The sequence below is a fragment of the Mirounga leonina genome, unplaced genomic scaffold (genome assembly GCF_011800145.1).
Source record: "Mirounga leonina isolate KUSES-001 unplaced genomic scaffold, KU_Mleo_1.0 Mir_53, whole genome shotgun sequence".
Classification (NCBI taxonomy): Eukaryota; Metazoa; Chordata; class Mammalia; order Carnivora; family Phocidae; genus Mirounga; species Mirounga leonina.
This window is the reverse complement of record NW_023270807.1, coordinates 38,200,738-38,223,693: the sequence shown is the minus strand read 5'-3', so window position 1 is coordinate 38,223,693 and position 22,956 is coordinate 38,200,738. Positions and strand designations below refer to the sequence as shown.

Sequence of the window (22,956 nt, the reverse complement as noted above, 5' to 3'; positions counted from 1 at the left end):
ATGGGATTAAGTTCAGAGCAGTGCTGCTTTCCAGCTGTGTGACTTGGGTAATTTACTTAGCCTCTCTAAGTCTTATTTAGATTTCACTCTTTATCCTATTACCCTGTAATATTTTCTTTACAGAACATACACTATATGAAATAGTCTATTTTAAAAAGTATTTGTGGTGTGTCTTCCCTTTCTAAAATTCTGTGAGAGCAGGAACGATTTCCTATCTTTACACCACTGTCTCCTCAGGACTTTGAATTGTCACTGGCACAGAATAAGTGCTCAATAAACACTTGGTGACTTATTGTTGATTTTTTGAGAAGATAAAATGAGATAACAAATGTGAAAATTTTAACACCATGCCTACTACATAGTGAGTGCTGAATAAATATTTTAAAAATCCACAAAATTCTGGAAGACAGAATTCAGTTCTGATTCATCATCATAGTCTTATAAATCTAGTTTATGATTTAACACAATTAATAAATATCTTTACTAACTGAATGAAAGAATGAATTGAATGAATACCTTGGTTGCTATTTGAGCTGATTTTATGGAATAAGCAAATGATATATAAAAATATAGGAATATGTTTCAATATTGGTCCAAACATCTGATATTTTTCCTTTGTAAAATTATGATCAGTAGGTCATTGTAAATAACAACAGAAATCTCTTTACAGTGAACATATTCCTCCCTATATGATAGTGATTTTTCCATATAAATATTTCAGTTTTTAAAAATTATAATCTGAACTGTGTAACTTCTGTGTAACTTATTAATTTTTCTTTTTTTTTTTAAAGATTTTATTTATTTATTTGAGAGAGAGAGAATGAGAGACAGAGACCATGAGAGGGAGGAAGGTCAGAGGGAGAAGCAGACTCCCTGCCGAGCAGGGAGCCCGACGCGGGACTCGATCCCAGGACTCCAGGATCATGACCTGAGCCGAAGGCAGTCGCTTAACCAACTGAACCACCCAGGTGCCCCTTATTAATTTTTCTTTATGGGTTGCATTATTTAATGGGTTAAGTACAGCAAACTTATTTTGCCTTAGCATATTGTTCCTATTTTCATGTATCAGAGAAAGAAAGATAAAATGAGCATCTATGGGTCTTAGTCCAAGATGGCAGCATAGGAAGATTCTGAACTCCACCTCCTCCCACAGACACACCAAATCTACAGCTTTATATGGACATTTCTCTCAGAAAAGGATATGAAAACTAGATGAAGTACTCTTCACAACAAGGGATAAAAGACCACATCAAGATGGGTTGGAGAGACAGAGATATGGTCTCACAAAAAACTCCACCCCTGGCTTGGTGACAGGGAGGGAGGGATCTCATTAGACAGGTGCTTGTCCTGAGGGATGAGGGGTTGGTGGCCCACATTGTGTACCTCAGCCCCTGGGATCTGCACTAGTGAGATAAGCTCCAAAATATCTGTCTTGGAAAACCACAGGGCTGATGTTTGGGGGTCCCAAAGTGCTATAGGAACCTGAGGCTCCACTCTTGGAGGAAACACATAGAAGAAATGGGTAAATTTCTAGGAACTTACCATATTTCAAGATTGAATCAGGAGGAAATAAAAAATCTGAATAGGGGCGCCTGGGTGGCTCAGTTGGTTAAGCATCTGACTCTTGATTTTGGCTCAGCTCATGATCTCAGGGTTGTGAGATTGAGCCCAGCATTGGGCCCTGTGCTGGGCATGGAGCCTGCTTAAGATTCTCTCTCTCTCTCTCTCTCTCCTACTCCTCTCCCCCCAACTTTCGCTCTTGTTCTCTCTCTCAAAAAACACAAACAAACAAACAAACAGAAAACAAAAACCCCCACAACCTGAATAGACCAATTGCTAGTAAGGAGGTCAAATCAATAATAAAAAGCCTCCTAACAAACAAAACTCCAGGAGCGGATGGCTTTGCTGGTGAATTTGACCAAACATTCAAAGAAGATTTAATACTCATTCTCTGAAACTCTTCCAAAAAAATTGAAGAGGAGGGAAAGTTTTCAAACTCATTTTACATAAGACCAGGATTACCCTAATACCAAAACCAGATAAGGACACCAAAAGAAGAAACAGGTCAATATCCTTGATGAATATAGATGCAAAAATCCTCAGCAAAATATCAGTAAACATTAAAAGGATCATACACCATGATCAAGTGGGATTTATACCAGGGATGCGAGGATGGCTCAACATTTGCAAATCAATCAATGTGATAGACCACATTAACAAAAGGTATGATCATCTCAATAGCTGCAGAAAAAGCATTTGACAAAATTCAACATACATTTGTGGTAAAAACTTTCAACAAAGTGGGTATAGAGAAAATGTACCTTGACATGATAAAGGCTCTATATGACAAATCCACAGCTAACATCATACTCAATGGTGGAAAGCTGAAAGCTTTTTCTCTAAAATTAGAAACAAGACAAGGAACTCATTATCTCTACTTTTATTCAATACAGTACTGGAAGTTTTAGCCACAGCAATTAGGCACACACACAAAAAAGGCATTCAAGTTGGAAAGGAACAAGTAAGGCTATCACTATTTGCTGATTAGATATATATAGAAAATATATATAGGGTATAGAAAACCCTAATGACTCCACCGAAAACTGTTAGAGATAAAAGAATTCAGTAAAGTTGTAGGTTACAAAACTAATATGCAAAAAAATCTGTTGTGTTTCTATGCACTAATAGTGAGCTATTAGAGAAATCAAGAAAACAACCCATTTACAATTTCATCAAAAAGAGTAAAATGCCTAGGAATAAATTTAACCAAGGAAGTGAAAGACTTTATACTGAAAACCAAAAGACATTGATGAAAATAATTGAAGAAGACACAAATAAATGAAAAGAAATTCCATGTTCATAGATGGAAGAATTAATGTTAAAATGTCCATAATACCCAAAGATATCTACAGATACAGTGCAATCCCTGTTAAAATTTCAATGACATTTTTCACAAAAACAGAACACATAATACTAAAATTTGTATGGAACCACAAAAATTCTTAAATAGTCAAAGCAATCTTAAGAAAAAAGAACAAAGCTGGAGGCATCATGCTCTCTGATTTCAAACTATACTACAAGGATATAGTAATCAAAACAGTGGTATTGGCGTAAAAATAGGTACATAGATCAATGGAGTAGAATAGAGAGTTGAGAAATAAACAACACATATATAGTCAATTAATTTATGAGCAGGCAAGAATATACAATGGAGAAATGACTATCTCTTAAATAAATGATATTGGGAAAACTAGACAACTGCATGCAAAGAATGAAACTGGATCACTTTCTTACATCATATACAAAAATTAAAAAATGGATTAAAGACCTAAATGTGAGACCTGAAAATGTAAAATCCCTAGAAGAAAACATAGGCAATAATTTCTTTGATATTGGCCATAGAAACATTTTTCTAGATATGTCTCCTTTGGCAAGGGAAACAAAAGCAAAATTAAACTATTGGGACTACACTAAAATAAAAAGATTTTGCACAGTGAAGGAAACCATCAACAAAACAAAAATTAAGCCTATTGAATAGCAGAAGATATTTGCAAATGATATATCTGATAAAGGGTTGATACCCAAAATATATGAAGCACTTATACAACTCAACACCAAAAAAGCAAATAATCTAATTAAAAAATAGGTAGATGACCCTAATAGACATTTTTCTAGACAACATACAGATGGCCAACAGACACATGAAAAGATCCTGAACATCACTATTCATCAGGGAGATGCAAATCAAAACCACGATGAGATATCACCTCACATCAGTCAGAATGGCTATTATAAAAAAGAGAAGAGGGGCGCCTGGGTGGCTCAGTTGTTTAAGTGTCCTACTCTTGGTTTCCGCTCAGGTCATGATCTCACGTTTGTGAGATCAAGCCCTGCATTGGGCTCTGCACTCAGCATGGAGGTCTGCTTGAGATTCCCTCTCTCCCTCTCCCTTTGCCCCCTCCCACTTGTGTGCACTCTCTCTCTCTCAAATAAGTAAATAAATAAAATATTAAAAAAAAAAGAATAAGAAATAACATGTTGGCAAGGATGTAGAGAAAAGGAACCCTGGTATGCTCTTGGTGGGAATGTAAATTGGTGCAGCTGCTCTGGAAAAGAGCCTGGAGCTTCCTCTATTAAAAATAGAGCTACCACATGATCCAGCAATTCCACTACTGGGTATCTATCCAAAGAAAATGAAAACACTAATTCAAAAGATGTAAGTACCCCTGTGTTCATTGCAGCATTATTTATAATAGTCAACATATGGAAACCACCTCTGTCCATTGATGGTTTAATGAATATAGAAGATGTGGTATATATAATATACAATGGGATAGTACTCATCCATAAAGAGGAATGAAATGTTGCCATTTGCAACAACATGGATGGACCTGGAGAGTATTATGCTAAGTAAAGTAAATCAGAAAGAGACAGACAAATACTATATGATTTCACTTACATGTGAATCTAAAAAACAAAACAAAACCCAAACTCACAGCTGCAGAGCACAGATTAGTGGTTGCCAGAGGAGAGGGGATTTGGGGGCTGTGAAATGGGTGAAGGGGCTTAAGAAGTACAAACTTCCAGTTATAAATCATGGGAATATAATGTACAACATGGGGAATATAGTCAATAGTAATGTATTGACTTTGTAAAGTGACAAATGTTATCTAGACTTATTGTGGTGACCCTTTCACAATGTATACAAATGTTGAATATCTATGCTGTACACCTGAAACTAATATTGTATGCCAATTATACTTCAATTACTGAAAAAATGAAAACATAACACCAGCATTTGTGGATCAAATATGCTACAATTCATGAAGTCCCTTTCATTCTCTTTATGGAAAGTACTTTAGTTGATCTAGAAGCTCCATTTCAAAGAGTGGTCAATATTGACATCTGTTAGTGGAAGAAGTATCAGGAGGTTCTCTCAGTTTTATTCAGTTGTCAGATGATCTGGTCGCTATAGAAGCTCAAGGTTGCTTTGTAGAGATAAGATTTCATTGGTAGAAGACAGGATCATTAAAATCCTTATTCCTACCTGAGCTAAAATGGGGAAGAGAAGACTTTATGAAAGACTGTGCTTTAACCTAGTTATCCTGTGTGCCTGAATATTGTCCCACCACTAAAAATTAAATGAGAAGATTGGTGATACTGATTGAATTAAAATTAAAAACTTAAATGTGTCATGAGACATCATAAACAAAGTGAAAGGGAAGCCACAGACTGGAAGAAGATAAATGCAATGCGTACAATAAACAAATGAGTAGTATTTAAACTTAGAACTCTTATAAATAAATAAGAGCAAGTTAAGTGGAAAAAGTGGGTCATGAGATGGAGCCCCTGGTTGGACTCTGCGCTAAGTGCAGAAACTGCTTGAGATTCTCTCTCGTCCCCTCCACCCCTTCCCCCACCTTGGCTCATGCTCTCTGTCTCTCTCTCAAATAAATAAAATCTTAAAAAAAAAAAAAAAAGAAACAATACTATATATTGTTTGGAGATCTATACATATCTGGTTAAATTATAAAAACATAGAAATAATAAACACCAAATCTAGGATTAGGACTGTTCCATTCATTTGGAGGGGGCTGGTACGGGTGAGAGAGTTAATGGGAGAGGAAAAACACAGAAGACTTCAACTGCATTTTTAATGTTTTATTTCTTAAGCTAGGTAGTGGGTATACAGGTGTTTATTATTTCCTATACTTTCTGTTTATCTGAAATATATTTTTTATATCTTCATCCACAATGGTTAATTTCAATTTCTCACTGTTGATCCAGTCTCAACTGGGTCATTTTAAGGGTCATAAGAAAGTTGAGAAAACTTTCTGTGAAAGTTCAAGGTCACTAAAGTTCTCCAAATTGTTCAGGCTGAAAAATAAGTCTTATTGGTAAATGGACTTAGGGTTTTCATATGACCTGAATTTGAACGAATGCCTTAAAAAATTGTTTACATAGTTGTTTTCAAGGCTTTTTACTTTGAAGTTGGTGACAACACCCAAATAACAACAGATGTGTTAATTCTGGAACCCCCTTTTTTTTTCCTGCTGAGTGTCATTAGCATAGAAGAGAAGTACCAGGAGCCCCATTACTCCACTGCTTGACTTTATTAGCTATTTATTCTCATGGGCCAGGAAGAATAAAGACACCAAGGAGAATTTTTGCTTTAGTTTCTTTCAATATTTCAGTAATCAACCCCTCAGGTAATTTCTTGGTGCTTTGGCTACTACAAATTGTCATCTTTGTATTCTGGGGTTAAAAAATTATATTTATGTTTTAATTCCCTTTGGAGCTGACTCGTGGTTTGGAACACCATTCTCTGTTTTGGATGCATTAAACCTGAAGAATATTGTTTATTTGATATCATCTATTGCTATGCTCTTTAATCCTTTCTCTGTATTAGAATCATGTGGTGAATTAAAACAAAAAACAAAAAAACATGGGCTCAATTTCTAAGAGTCTGATTTAATTGATTTGGTACTTTAAAAAAGACTACCCAGGAAGTTCAAATTTGCAGCCAGGTTGAGAGGCACTGATTGTCCAGATGTATTTTCTGCTTAGCTGCCCAGCATTTTATTACCTTTCCATCTCTGAATTCCAATTCTCTGCCCCTTAGTACCCTGAACAGGATGGCATCAAAGTAGAATTTCCTCAGCCCAGTCCTCTAAATTCAGTTCTCTGAATTAACTTTAGGAAGCTCAGGTCAAATATGCAGAACAGAATTAGAGGAATGATTCAGGTTATTTAGTTAATAATCCTTTTAGCTCTAGGAAACTAGAAGAGCCTTATGTGGCTTTAGGCCTAATTTGGTTTAAATTGACTTTGGTAACTAAACTTGATTTAACAGTGATTTGTATCAGTACTTTTATCTTAGGAAACCAGGCTGAAAATTGATCTGTTACATGTATGTGTTCCTGTGTATGTCATTGTCTTAGCAAGAAGTGCTATATATCACTCTAATTGGATTTTGTCCAGTTTTTATGTGGCCTATTGCTATTTGTGAAAGAATTATTTTATTTAAGTTCTTTTGTAACTTTGTTGATCAATTTTTATATAGAACTCTATATAATGAAGCAGAATGTGGTCGTTGTTCAGAATCTATTCCTATATGTTCATTGCCATACTTATTTCTCTATATAAACGAAATTATTTAAAGATCTGGAAGGGGAGTAGGTGGGAAAATTGTTATTTTTCAATTATTCTTTTCTTTTTTTTCTGAAATGATCAGTATAATGTGTTATTTTCTTGGTTAGACTTTTTCTTTTGAATATTTTTACTTTGAAGGAGGAAACTCCCACCTTCTCTGCCATCCATAATTGTTGCTAAAGAAGTTAAGTAACCATCAAATGATCGAACAATTAAGATCTTAATAATTATCACTTAGATGTTGAAGAACTGATTGAATCTATTAATATTCCTAGATTTCATATTAAGAACGATTAATATTCTATCAAAAATTATTGACACAGGGCGCCTGGGTGGCTCAGTTGGTTAAGCGACTGCCTTCGGCTCAGGTCATGATCCTGGAGTCCTGGGATCGAGTCCCGCATCGGGCTCCCTGCTCAGCTTGGAGTCTGCTTCTCCCTCTGGCCCTCCTCCCTCTCATGCTCTCTCTCTCTCATTCTCTCTCTCGCAAATAAATAAAATCTTAAAAAAAAAAATTATTGACACAGAATTTAATTTGTGGAAGGGCTTTTTCCTTATTGAATAAAAGACCTAGAGAGACTTACATATCTTCTCCAGTCTCCTTTTTTAGGCAATTGATGATTTGAACCATGTTATTTAGATTTTAAATTTCTATATTTGATATTCTTTTATTATAAAAGATAATGCACACTTAGACAATTCAGCAAGGTACAAGTAAGGAAATGAAAATCACCCATAATCCCATCATGGTTGATTCTAATAGACGTCTGGAAGCAAAAGTTAGTTCCTGACCTGATAGCTTATTTCAGAGTTTATTATCTTGAAAGTTACAGATTCTTTCTTTTATGTATCATTCCTATTCCAATTTTGATCTTTTTTTCCTGAGAACAAAAACTTAATTTTCTGGGCGCCTGGGTAGCTCAGTTGGTTAAGCGACTGCCTTCGGCTCAGGTCATGATCCTGGAGTCCCGGGATCAAGTCCCGCATTGGGCTCCCTGCTCGGCAGGGAGTCTGCTTCTCCCTCTGACCCTCATGCTCTCTCTCTCTCTTTCATTCTCTCTCTCAAATAAATAAATAAAATCTTTAAAAAAAAAAAAAACTTAATTTTCTCCTAAAACACCTTAAATACTTTGAAAGAAGAATTTAAACAGAGCACTCATGTATCTTCTATGTAAAATGAAGAAAATCCACTTAATATTTGCTCCTAATACTGATATTCCACCTACTGGACAAATGTTAACATCTATGGATTTTTCCAGTTTCTCTAAAACTCATTTAAATTTGTATGATTAGGATTGGACACAAGCCTATGAATGTAGAAGGATGAATCAGCAGTATTCTGATAATTTGTATCTCTTCCCTGACCCCACAGATCTTTTCAAATTCAGCTGAAAATTCATCCCCTTTAAGATTCTTTTCTTAGCTGATGCCCTCATCAGGTCTAATACATTCATCTTTGTGAAGATGTTTTGGAGACCCACAGGGCCAGGGAGTACATCTTTGCAATTTTCAATTGTATGACTTCTGTCTTATATCCTTTAGCTCTCTAAAATTCAGTCTGTTTTATATTGATTTATTCTTGTAAATGACTCTGTGTCCTTTAGCCCTTTTGTTTTCTATGAATGACATGTAAGCTCATTTTAGGGTCATGAGAAGAAAGGGACAAGTCAGGTTTTCTGTTTTAGTATTTTTCCTTGTTTCCCTTCCCTAACTCCTAACGACCTAGTATGGATTATGTTTATAGTTATTATTTGTTAAAGTTGAAAGAGTCTTATAAAGACTGATTTGGAAAAACCCTTTGAGATCACTCTAGTATGGATGGATCCCTGGGGATGATTTCTCCCATTTGTTGTGCCACTTGCATTTCTTTTTGTGCTTTTCCTTGTTTGCCAGCAGCTTCATCTTTTGTAGAAATTATCTTCTATGTGCTATGTCACTTTGAGGAAGTTTTCTGGTTGCCAGTTATAATATATTACAGGGTTAACCTGTTCTAGACCATTTCCATTAGTTTCTGTCCTTGAATTTTTTATTCTGGGTGAGTTGTGTGAGAATTCAGTCTTAACATCTGTATGCAATGCAGGCTGGGTGCTCTAGTTTGGCCCAGGTCTGGGGCACTGCCCATATTTGTGTGGCTCCTTACATTGGTGGGAGGTATTCTGGCCAGACCTCTCCTTCCAGGTTCAGTGCCAGCTGTTACATGTGCATTGGGTCTGGCATCTTTACTTCTGCCTTTTGGGTATAAGCGTTCCCATTACCTCTGTGGAATCGGGATTTCAGCTCCCAACCATTATTATTGGTTCTCTTTGCATATAGCACTTGAACATTTCTCTTAACTTGCTTTAAGCTCAACCAATGTATATCTTCCCTAACATGTAACCTAGCAGTAGTATGTGGTTGGAAAGAGAGGGATGCTTCCTCCTCCAGCTTAACCTACTATCTGGACAGAAAGTCTTAATTATAGATCAACATTAATCTCATTCCTTGTAGCAGACATTGTTTGTTTCTTCCCACCATCCATTCCTCCCTTGAATCCTGCTAATTTTGTTCCCAGTGACCTTTGCTAAACCAAATGCTCTTTTCCCCAGCTTCCTTTGTGGCTAGAAATGGGCATATGACATAGTTTTGGCCATGAGATTAATAACAATAATATGGGGATGGATGCATCTGGTGCTTTCTTTTTTTTCACTTGTTCTAGTCTTGACATTGATTTATTGTCTGGAACAATAACAACCATTTTATGACCATGAAATGACAAGCATGAGGAAAAAGGTCAATGTCCTAAGGATGGGTGCATGGAAAGCTGGAAGGAACCTTAGTAAATGATGAGACTTTTGAGAAACAGAATCAAAGGCAACGTACTCCTTCTTGTGGAACTGAACTTCTATTTGTTCAAGCCATGGTTAATTGATATTATTGTTTTTTGTTTTTGTTTTAGTTATTCGTGGATGAATACATTCTTTTTTTTTTTTTTTAAGATTTTATTTATTTATTTGACAGAGAGAGAGAACACAAGTAGGCAGAGTGGCAGGCAGAGAGAGAGGGAGAAGCAAGATCCCTGCTGAGCAGGGAGCCCGATGCGGGGCTCGATCCCAGGGCCCTGGGATCATGACCTGAGCCGAAGGCAGATGCCTAACCGACTGAGCCACCCAGGCGCCCCTCGTGGATGAGTACATTCTTAATTGATATATTTCTCTAATAGGTGGCATGTTGATATTAAATAGTCAAATAGGAGTGGAGAGACTCTCCAACTGACAGCTTTCCACACTGTGTGGAATTATGGTCTTTTGAATAGTAATTGACTAGTGACATGTATTAAAAAAGAGTTGTTAGGGGCGCCTGGGTGGCTCAGTCGTTAAGCGTCTGCCTTTGGCTCAGGTCATGGTCCCAGGGTCCTGGGATCGAGCCCCACATCGGGCTCCCTGCTCGGCGGGGAGCCTGTTTCTTCCTCTCCCTCTCCCCCTGCTTGTGTTCCTGCTCTCCCTCTCTCTCTCTGTCAAATAAATAAATAAAATCTTAAAAAAAAAAAAGAGTTGTTAGAATTTATTAAAAAATAAATACAAATTTGCCTACATGTTTACATTGTGATTTTTAGATTAAAACTCTGGCATGTGTTTAAAATTGGCACATTAAATGAAAATTCTGGGGGCACCTGGGTGGCTCAGTCAGTTAAGCATTTGCCTTTGGCTCAGGTCATGGTCTCAGGGTCCTGGGGCATCAGGCTCCCTGCTCAGCGGGGAGTCTCCTTCTCTTTCTCCCTCTGCCCCCCACCCCTGCTCTTGCTCTCTCTCTCGAATAAATAAGTAAAATCTTTATAAAAAATGAAAATTCTGCTATTTAAAATTATAACATGATTTCAGGATAAATTTTTGTAAGAAAGTTTGTTGAATTTTGTTGCTTTAAAAAATAGAATTGTGATAATCAAACAAATAAAAAACAAAACAACGAAGTGAATAGAACTGTGCTTTGTTTCTGTTTTATTGTTATACATTTTAATCTCCAGCTTTTGTATTTCATTACAATAAATTATATATGAAAAATAGTATAAGTGTGATTAGAATAGGAAGTTTAAGCAATTAATAGGAAAGGAATTATTAATAATTGCTCCATTACCAAACTTCAATAAATCCTATTGCAAATAGATAAGGGGTAGAATAATAGATATTTAATTTTTATGTGAGAAATGTGGGTTGTTCTACAATTTCCAGAAAGTTCTCTCGCTTTTCCTTAATGTATATTCTGAATCCTTTTGTATTGTGCAATGACAAGACATTACATAAGATGGCAGTAGGAGATTATAAATGTTCCTTCTCAGAGTGACACATTCCAACAAATCAGCTAGCCAAGTATAATAAACACAATTATATAATAGCTATTTTGGATTGTTAGATTTCTCACATATATTATTTTCCTTGACTATTCCCCTTTTTAATGGAAAGAAGAAAGCTTCTAATTTTGATTTCACATACATCTTTAAAGGAATCGCACACAATGTTATATTTCAGTTTATTTTTCTCTAGCTTTCTGAAAACTAAAATTTTGCTTAATTTTGTGTAGCTATGGCTTAAGAGAGTAAATCAAGATTTCTTAGAATACTTTAGCATCTTAAAAAATATAAAGTTTTTATTGCCCACTGCAATCTTCATTAAAAGGGTATATTTCTAAGAATTAACCATTTCCTTATTGTTCCCCCCCCCCAAGGATTATTGGACTGGACTGTTTTTTAGAGTATATTGTTATTGTAAATCTTAGAAAATTAATCTGAGATGAACTAGGTTTTCTAGGATGTGGTTAGATGTGAGAGATTGTCAATAAGCTTTATGTCCTTTGTTGCTTCCAAAAGGGATGAACGTATTGCTTTGTGCCTCTCTGCATTTGAGAAGCCCACACATGAAGATGACCCATAATGACTGTATGTTGATAAAGAGTGAAAAAAATTGGAGGGGAATTTTCTAATATTAAGCTTATATTATCTTTTCTGAAGTAACTTCTGTGTTCTTTAACATCAGTCCATAAGTACCAGGGGACCATCTGAACATTCGAATGTGGACAATTATGCACATTTGTCAGCTAAGTTGAGAACTGAGACATCAAATATATTTGTATAAAATCTTTATATGGATTTGTTGTTATCCCCAGAGAACTGAGATCCATAATCCAATGAATAAGTTACTATGGAAGAAACACTTTATAGATGACCAAAATGATCTTGTTTAATTACTACTTTTTAGTTGAAGGAAACTGCATTTTATTTTGCCCGTAGTACCTTTCTAGAATTCTAAAGGGCATGACATTTATTCTAAAAACATAAACACTAAAAATTTGAGATTTGGTGGGTTTTTTTTTCTTAAACTAATTTTCTTGGGATAAGGGGGCATAGCTTTTGTTTAATGACTTCATATATCTCAAACCCAATATTATGTTGATCCAAAAATGCAATTAAATATATATAAATCTATAGGCATATTACAAACTAGAAAACATTTTCATATAACCGGAAAAACTTTTAATAGACTTCATTTTTCTTAGAGTAGTTTTAGTTTCACAGCAAAATTGAGCAGAAAGTACAGTTTCTATTACCCCTGTCCTCAAACACACAACCTCCCCCACTATCAGTATCCTGTACCACAGTAGTATATTCGTTAGAATTGATGAACCTGTATTGATTGACTCATTGCAGTCACCCAAAGTCCATAGTTTACATCAGGATTCACTCTTCGTGATGTATGGCTTTTGTTCTTCTTCTATGGATTTTGACAAAAGTATAACATATTATAACATGTATCCACCATATATGCATTATAGTATCATGCAGAATAGTTTCAGTATCCTAAAAATCATCTGTGCTCTATTCATTCTACCCTCCTTCCCAACCTCTGGCAACCACTGATCTTTTCACTGTCTCCATAGTTTTTTGCCTTTTCCAGAATGTTATATAGTTGGAATTATACAGTTTGTAGCTTTTCCAGATTGGCTTCTCTCACTTAGTAATATGCATTTAAGTTTTCTCCATGTCTTTTAATGGCTTGATAGCTCATTTCTTTTTAGCAATGAATAATATTCCATTGTCTTGATGTACCACAGTTTGTTTTTCTATTCACCTGTTGAAGGACATCTTGGTTGCTTTTGAGTTTGGACAATTATAAATAAAGCTGCTATAAGCATTTATGTGCAGGTTTTCATATAGACATAAGTTTTTAACTCCTTTGAGTAAATACCAAGGAGTGTGATTGCTAGATCATATAGTAAGAGTATGTTTAATTTTTAAAGACATCACCAAACTGTCTTTCAAAAAGTCTGTACAATTTTGCATTCCTACCAGCAATGAATAAGCAGAGTCCCTGTTGGTTGGCATCCTTGAGAGAATTTGGTGTTGTCAGTGTTCTGTTTATTTACCATTCTAATAGGTATGTAGTGGTCAACCTGAACTTTGATACTTGCAAATTGGTAGATCTTAGAACGTGTCAATCAGTTAGTATTACAAGCCATACTCTAAGATGAAATTATAGGATATGATTGCTATTATTATTTTAAATTTGAGTTATGAAATTTTTTGTCTCTTTCTTTCTGATCATTTAAACCTTATTAGTAACCAATTAAAAATATAATACAGAGTTTACTTTTACTCTTATCCATTACATGTTGTTTATTACTTCAAGTGTATATTTTGTGATCTTTTATTTTCCTGATCATTTAATGTTTCTTTATTATTTCATAGTGTTACAACAAAAATTTATTTTTAATTTAATAGTATTATATTAACATTTTACTAGATTCTGTTAAAGAGTTAGCAGTAAGATATTCTTGATAGGAGTTTTTTAAATTTTAATTTTTTTAAAAGAAACTGCATTATTTCTACTTCTGGTCCTAGCTCCATAGTTTTTATATTCGACCTCTGTTTTTTATATTCAGCAATCCCACTATATACGAATCCTTACCCGTACAGCCTCAATGAGCAACATGGTTCTACTCACAGTTCCCCAACAAGCTTCCATAATGACTTTCCTTCAGTATCATGTATAGTTCTTATCTGGGCCTCTTTTCATAGTGAGGGAATCTGTCATCTGCTGCCCATTACTTTAGGGTCTTAAACTGTTTCCCCAAATTCTAAAGTAATTCTCTAACATATAGACAGCTATCTGTAGGACTCAGTGTCTTAGTTAAGATAGTAAATAGTAGTAAACACTGTGAGGCTCTGGAATTCCTATTCAGCTCTGACCAGTGACTAGAACCTTTTAGCAAGGTTCACAATTGATGTAATAAACTGTCATTTTGAGGTGGCAGTGTAGTGAGATTATGTGTGTGCCTTCCCAGGAAGTTGTCCCATCTACTGATTGTACAATTGAGAGAATTCTCATAGACACAAAAACTTCTTTCCTACTTTGGAATACCTTCTTTCCTGGGCTGCAGAGACATCATTGTCATGAAGTTCATTCTCAGGGAAGGTGAATGACCCCTCATCTCAGCCCTGATACCCTTCTTTTGTATAAAGTTGACCAAAAAAAAAAATAATGAGAACAAAAATATCGAAGCTGAGACCTGATGGAAACTGTAAAAAACACAAAACTAAAGAATGTAATTCTATTTATCACTGGGGACTCAAGTTTTCTCTTATTGAGGGAAGATTCTGTGCTGACATGTGGGGAATAGTTTCTAGTTCTAGTTTCAGAGGGGGAAAAAGGATAAGACAATTATGTTTTACATGTAAGTTATGTAGAGGAAGAAATATAATATGAATCAAATTATTTAAAGAAAGAGTCTATGATCTTATAAAGCTGTCTTCAGGTAATCCTTGCTGTTGTGTATGGGGAGAGATAATCTTAGAAGCTTTCTGACTATTAGAAGAAGTTCTAATGATGATGACAGATGGCTAAAATTTTTTTAGCATCTGAAATCCAGTTCTCATTATTCTTATACTCTAATCTACCTTACAAGGTAGAGTATTTCCATTTTACAGAGGAGAAAACTGAGATTCAGAAGGTAAGTAACATGTCCAAGGTCACGTACATGCAGGGTCCAATGGAGGAGCTGAAATCTGAATCATTCCTGCTACACTAGGAATCAAATTCTCTAAACAGAGAATGTTTAGGGAAAACATCAGGTCCTAGGTGAGTTAAAATTTTTAGTATCTTCAATGCTTGTTGAAAGTTATACTTCTATCTTTTTTGTTTTCTTCTTCTAAGGATGAATGAGTAATGTGGCCAAGGGAGCAGAAGTGATTTTTCTAGGCATCTGACTGACTATATAATGTTCTTTGGGATAAATTCAAAACTATGTTCATTAAAAGTGAGTAACAAATCTAAATCTATTATATGCTCCAGAGTGATTCTGGAGTCCTTTTGTGGGGTCAAGATAAGACGTTCAAACTCAAAGTTAATGATAAGTCTTTCCAACTATAAATAAATATAATCATTTTCCAGACATTAAAAATAGTATGAGTGAGCTCTAGTTATCTCTACTTAAAAAACTGGTTCTGACACTCACCAGCTCTGTGACCTAGGGCAAATGATTTAATGACTCTAACCTTCAGTTCTTTGGTTTCATAATAGCATGGGGATTGGATAAATTAATCTAAGTAAAAGCACTCAGTGTGGTCCCTACCACGGAGTAAGTAAATATTAACTCAGATTATTATATAATTCAAAGATACAGCCAAAATGGCCTAGTTTCAGAGAACACAAGAGGCATATTCCATAGGAGCATATTTAAAAAGCAGCTTTTAGGGCACACCTTGAACTTTAAACAATGACAAGAGTACTAAAATAAGAATGGGAATATCCAGTTTAAAATGTCTTAGGGTAGGTGCTGGAGCTGATGTGAAAGTGCTTGGTCTTTTGTATTCTCTATAATAGTACTGTTGCAAAATGGCAGCACTTCAGTGAGAGAACAATGTCATACAAAATCAAATGAGCTATATGGTGGACTTGGGCATTATGTTAATATTAAGTAGTAAACTGGCCCATGATCAGTTGGCCTTTTAATCCCACAGGTGCTCTAGGCCCTTCAACATCAAAGTCCAGTTACATTCCATTATTGTTGATATAGAATATTCAGACTCATGGGGTTCCTGCCTTGTCAGTTAGAAAATGCTAAAGGAACAGCATGATCTTCATGCTGAGCTCAGTATGAGTAAATCACTGATACTCAACTGTTTCAGCAAACTAATTATGCTTTCATCTTTCTAGTCTTAAAAAGAACAGTTTCTCAAAAAAAGAACAATTCCTCATACAACTGTGAAAAATCTAAAAATCAGTTTTTCAAGGTTTGAAACTCAAATTCAGCCAATGCTATCAATCTTGAAAATATGTGAAATGATGAATGTGGCATTTCCACAGTTTGCCTGGGAAGTAGGTAACATTCGGATGCCCCATCTGAAAAGGGCAACGATTATTTAGTGGTTTTGGAAAATGGCACATTGGGTGCTAAATGCCAAGTATGGATATGGATCCTGATGTGTGGAAAAGTTCCGATATGGATATGGATATGGATATGGATCCTGATGTGTGGGAAAGTTCCTTAGGCTTTTGGTACTGTGAAGAATTGGGGATACCTCTGCTTCCTTAATTTCCTACTGAGGAAACTTCAGTTTTCCTATGAGAGGGAACCAAGTTAGCAGTAATTTTGGTAACCATTTTATTGGGATCACAGGAACTCTTTCTGGGGACATTAGTCCTTAGAAGGTAGTTTCTGGTTACTTTGCTATATTTACCTCAGTGCGGTCATTACTTTGAGTTTCACCAAAGAAAAATCCAGTGTAATCAATAAACTTTAATTAAATTCAGCTGTCATATTTGGATACCTGGCCTTGGAGGAGGAGGTGTTTCAGGCACAGATAGAAGCCTAAGGAAAATATGTGGAGATTTGAAAGAACATTCTGTATTTGGGCAATGGCAAATTGGGTGCCAGAACCTTGGAGGGAGGCCAGAAAAGTCACTTCCAACCCAAAGACCTTCTCAGCTGTGTGCACTTTTGCTATTCCTTTTTCTTCACAGTTTCTTCTTATAGGTTCTTTGTAGTTGGTAACTGAATTACTGTGGTTAACTCTGCCTTTGAGTGACAGCCTTGGCATGGCTGGAGCCATGTAAATCATGTCCACACCTGCCTTCCTGTTCCTATATCTTTCTTTTCTTTTTAATTTAAAGACTTATTTTTATTTATTTTGGGGAGGGGGAGGGGCAGAGAGAGAGGGAGAGGGAGAGAGAGTCTTAAGCAGACTCCATGCTGAGTGTGAAGCCTGACATGGGGCTCGATCTCACGGCCCTGAAATTACGACCTGAGCTGAAACCAAGAGTCGGATGCTTAACCAACTGCACCACACAGGTGCCCCTATATCTTTCTTTTGTTCTTTTATCTGAGACTTTCTTGACTGAATCCCACTTCTGTTCCTCAGATGGTTTGATTTCTTCTGGCTTGGCTCCTAATGCCCTTCTGTTTGTTCACTAGTTTTTGATTGTTTATGTTTACACTGTATGGAATCTTCATCCCTGGCTTTCAGTCTTATCTGGACCAGATTCTGTCCCCACACTACCTGTACCTCTCACAGTGTTCTAGCCATATTCTTTCAGGCAGAACTAACTCCTCACATAGCTTGCTATTGACTTCAACTCCCTGTATCCTGTCTTGTAGTATAATTTCTCCCTTTCCCTTTCCCTTTCTTTTTTTCAAGATTGCTTTGGCTACTTGATGTCTTATGTGGTTTCATACAAATCTTAGGGTTGGTTTTCTATTTCTGTGAACATGCCTTTGGAATTTTGATAGAATTGCATTGAATTTGTAGTTTTGGGGAGTATGGACACATTAACAATATTAATTCTTACAGTCTTATTAACCTCATGCTTTGTGCTAGTATGTGTGGTTTGGCCCAACACACTAAATCATCCTGGTAGCCATCTATAATGATACCTAGATCCTCTAAAAAGCCCTTTCTCTGCCTCCCAGTTTCAGCCAGTAATGCTCAAAATGTCATTTTTATGCTGCCTTATGAACAGTTGCCTCATTGCGTTGCAAAAATTTGCATACACAGCCACTACAGGGCTCTTGAGGCAGGAGTCACACACATCCTATCCATCTTTGGCCATCAATAACCATTAATTGTTTGAGTTGTCATATATGCTGAATTTTTATTATCTGAGAAGGCTCCTGCATGTCTCCCATGATCAGTTTTTGGTGCTCAGAGAATATGAATCAGTATAAACATTAGTATAAGGTACATTTGATAGAGTGATTCTGTTGGAAATCCTAGACACAGTATTCTATTAGCCATATGTAATTGGTATCTAACTTGTTACTTATTTTAAACATCTTATTTCTGCTCTTCCTTTATTATTTTGAAAAGTAAAGAGTGAATCTCTATGTAAAATTAAAATATATGTCTTGGTTTAGGTTACATGAATGGATAGGAATTTTCTGTCTATATACCATGATCATGTTTAAGTTCTCAAGTGATAAATGTGACAAGGATTCTCTAGAAGAGTAGGCTTCAAACTTTGTTGATTGCATACACGTCTGTAAAAAAAATTAAGCATATATCCCAATACATATACATTAATTTCTTTAATATTTTAATTTAGTCTAACTGTACTTATATAGATATTACTATGTTCAAGGCACTGAACATAAATTTTAACTGTTTTTCTATATATTTTAACTAATTTTTCTTCATAACAGCCCTATGAAATAGGTACTATTATTATCAGCACTTTCTATAAAAAAACTGAGGCATAGGGAGATTAAATAAGTTGTCCATTTAGTAGTAAGTAGCAGAATTTGGCAGTCTGGTTCCAAGTTCATGCTGTTAATCCACTAATCTGACTTTATAATAAATATAAAATAACTGAAGAAAATAATGCTAACATATTTCATACATTACAAAAACCATATAAAAATTTAAAATAAGACAAAGATGAACAAAACAGTATTTTAAAATGTCAGGTTAATTGTAAGAGTTGCATGTTATCAATGACTAGTTATCACAATGAAGAATAGATGCATGAGAATATCCATAATTGAATAATTGTGAATATAAAAGAATAAATTGTTGTTTTGATAATTTTGAATTTTTGACCAATTCTTTGATCTAATTAGATCATCTTTGTTTTTATCTCATAATATGAGCAATGAGGAACGTATACCAGGAATAGAACTTTCCATGCTGCCATTTTGTTGTTCACTTATGGGCTTGCATCATTAGCATTATCTTCAATATGTGATGTCATTGTCAGAATATTTTAAAGTAATTTGTTCTTCTTGTGAAGGTTAGTTTAGATAAACTTGACAATATAATCTGCAAATCCTCCTAAGTGGTCTCTTGTAAACTGCTATAAGGTGTAACCTACTGAAATCAGAGAATGAATGCATGAGGACACCTCTATTTAGTCTTCTGTGCCTGGATTATTTACTCCTTCTTCAGGATGTTTTGCTCACTGTATGCGATGTATTTTTCTTTACGTATCTCCAAAGGATTGTCTTGTGCTTCTCCTGGGGGTATGCACACCTCCTCTTAGTTAGAAACCCTTGAAATGCAACTGAAGAAGTCACCTGAGTGTAAGGACTCAAATATGAAGTCTCCTGAACATAAGTATTCAAATATGAATAGGATATAAATATGAATACTATTACTGCTCAGAGAGGCAAAAGAGGGCTTGTAAACATGAAATGCAATTGAGTTGCCTTAGGATTTGGCCTACAAATAAAAATAGATATTGTTAATCTACTAAAAAAGTGACAAAAATTTAGGTTGCACTAGCTCTTTCTGTTAAAATATTCCTATATAAATTTTCTTGTTAGCTAATTGCTTTACACTTATGTTTAATCCTTAATTTATATCTTTTGGTTGAGGCCTATAGGCACATTGTGGAGTTAACAAAATGGGACACACACCATTGTTTCTATCTTTACACTGCTGAGCTGGGATCTGCTACTTGATTCTATGCATTAGTGAGCCATGAAATATTATTCTTCTGCTAATTTAACTCAGGGAGGCCATTGGGGATTTGTTTGAACAATTGAGAGGGGGAAGGAGTGCTTGGCTTACAAATTAGCTCACTGAAATACTCAGATTTTTCTTTGGGAAAAAAAATAACCCAATAGTCAAGAAAGTGGTGTGACAAAAAAACTACTTCACAGTTCAGAAAAATAATTTTCAGGTAACTATAATATTGTTTAGCCACTATTTAGAAACTTAAAAAAGACATCATGTTTTATAAAATAAAATGCTAATTTGTCGGTAAATTGCACAGTCTTTATAGTTTTCCCTTTCCAAGCAATCTGAGCCAAGAAATCTCACTTTAATAGTTCAATGTTTTTCACAGACCTAAGACTTTATTTTACCTTTTGTAGTTTAGAAAATTTAGTTCAAAGCAATTAGTAGGCCTGTCATTATCCAAATGTAAACATTTTCATATATGTTTGGATAAAACAATAATGAAAATATTAAATTTAAATTTAAATATAAGTAGATCAATAATTTTAAGAAAAACTCTCCCTTGAATCTGAAGTGTTATTATATCCTCTATAATGCAAAGATATTTTTGATAGATGTTGATCAATGCAGCATGAGTGGCATAACTGAATAAATGAAATTCACAAATTATACTGTTTTTGTAAAATGTATTCATCCTCTGCTTTTACTAAATTAAAAATTTTCATTTCCAAGCAAAGAGCAAGTGGCACAAATATTTTTTGAACATATAGTTTAAGACTGTTTCACTCATCCTCACATATTTTTTTTACACAGAAATTACTTTTATTATGTTAGAATATTCCTTAATGAGCTGGCAATTATTCATGTGAAGGAGAGTTCAGAAAACAGATTTATGGCTGTATTAGCCTTGATTAGAGATTTATGAATTATACAAAAAATACTATTGCTAGAGTAGGTTACTCTAGAAGTAGTAGTAGAGAAGGTCTAAGAGGCTGAGAACTTAGAAAATCTTCTCCCTGCTTGTCTGGCTGTTCCAGTTGGACCACAAGACTTAGGTACAAGGATGAACATGATTTCTCTGTTGAACTTAAAGCTTTACAACAGTTCAAATGCTCTTCCCTGCATGCATCAGCTCAAAGGCTTCATTAATTTGGTCAAAAGACAGATGAGTCACAAATTCATCAACTTTTATCTTTTTGGACACCAACTTTGGAACACTTTCCACACTCTTCCATCCTCCAAAGGCAGTGCCTTTCCACGTGTGGCCTGTTACCAGCTGAAATGGGCGAGTTGCAATTACTCCAACTACGATGCTGGCACCCCAGCCTTTGTGACAGGCCTGCAGCATTGCTCTCATGACTTTCATGTTACCAATACACTCGAAGGAATAGTCCACTCCCCCCTCAGTCATTTCAATGAGCGCTTCCTGGATGGGTGTACGGAAGTCCTGGGGGTTAATACATTCAGAGACTCCAAACTCCTTGGCCCTTGCAAATTTATCTTTATTGATGTCCACACCAATGATCCGGGATGCACCAGCCACCTTACAGACCATGACATGATAGCCACCAATCCAACTCCTCCTAGGCCAAAGATGGCACAAGTAGAGCCAGGCTCCACCTTGGCAGTGTTCACAGCAGCACCATAACCAGTTGAAATGCCACAACCCAGAAGGCAGACTTTATCCAAAGGTGCTAAAGGATCAATTTTAGCAACAGAGATATTAGCCACAACCGTATGTTCAGAAAACATGATAAATGGTTTTCAACCCCCTCATTTTCAATCTGGAGGTTGTCTTTGGGTCTAAAATGAGTCTCTTGCAGAGAACATATCGATGGGTCTTGCATTTTTATCCAATCTGATACCCTGTGTCTTTTGATTGGAGCATTTAGCCCATTTACATTCAGAATAACTATTGAAAGATATGAATTTAGTGTCATTGTATTACCTGTAAAGTCACTGTTTCTGTATATTGTCTCTGTTCCTTTCTGGTCTCTGTTACTTTTATGCTCTTTCTTCGCTTACAGGATCTCTTTTTTTTTTTTTTTTAAAGATTTTATTTATTTATTTGACAGAGAGAGAGATAGCGAGAGCAGGAACACAAGCAGGGGGAATGGGAGAGGGAGAAGCAGGCTTCTTGCTGAGCAGGGAGCCTGATGCGGGACTTGATCCCAGGACCCCGGGATCATGACCTGAGCCGAAGGCAGACGCATAACGACTGAGCCACCCAGGCGCCCCCAGGATCTCTTTTAATATTTCTTGCAGGGCTGGTTTAGTGATCACAAATTCTTTTATTTTCTGTTTATCCTGGAAGTTTTTTTTATCTCTCCTTCTATTTTGAATGACATTCTTCCTGGATAAAAAGTATTCTTGGCTACATATTTTTCTCATTTAGCACCCTGATTATATCATGCCATCCTTTCTGGCCAGCCAGGCTTCTGTGGGTAGGTCTGCTGCCAGTCTAATATTTCTACCCTTGTAGGTTATGGACCTCTTGTCCTGAGCTGCTTTCAGGATTTTCTCTTTATCTCTGAGATTTGCAAGTTTCACTATTATATGTCAAGGTGTTGACCTATTTTTATTGATTCTGAGGGGGGTTCTCTGTGCCTCCTGGACTTGAATGCCTGCTCCCTTTCCCAGATTAGGAAAGTTCTCTGCTATAAATTGCTCCACTATATTTTCTGCCCCCTCCTTCTTCTGGCATCCTAAGTATTCTAATATTGTTTTGCTTTATGGTATCACTTATCTCTTAAATTCTCTTGTGATCCAGTAGTTGTTTCTCTCTCTTTTTCTCAGCTTCTTTATTCTCCATCATTTTCTCTTCTATATCACTAATTTTCTCTTCTGTCTCTATTATCCTAGCAGTTAGAGACTCCATTTTTGAT

The 22,956-nt window shown here is 35.7% G+C and overlaps 1 protein-coding gene across 1 annotated transcript; it reads right to left on the bottom strand.

The window, feature by feature from the left end:
• Positions 1 to 21,176: 21,176 nt before the first annotated feature.
• LOC118001032 (alcohol dehydrogenase class-3-like) lies at positions 21,177 to 21,789 on the bottom strand. The gene has a single exon (XM_034990965.1). It carries the CDS (start codon positions 21,624 to 21,626, stop codon positions 21,177 to 21,179), a length of 450 nt encoding a protein of 149 aa, XP_034846856.1. The 5' UTR covers positions 21,627 to 21,789.
• Positions 21,790 to 22,956: the final 1,167 nt, after the last annotated feature.

Coding starts and splice junctions, on each gene's coding strand:
- LOC118001032 (XM_034990965.1), bottom strand. CDS start 21,626: ATGGTCTGTAAGGTGGCTGGTGCATCCCGGATCATTGGTGTGGACATC.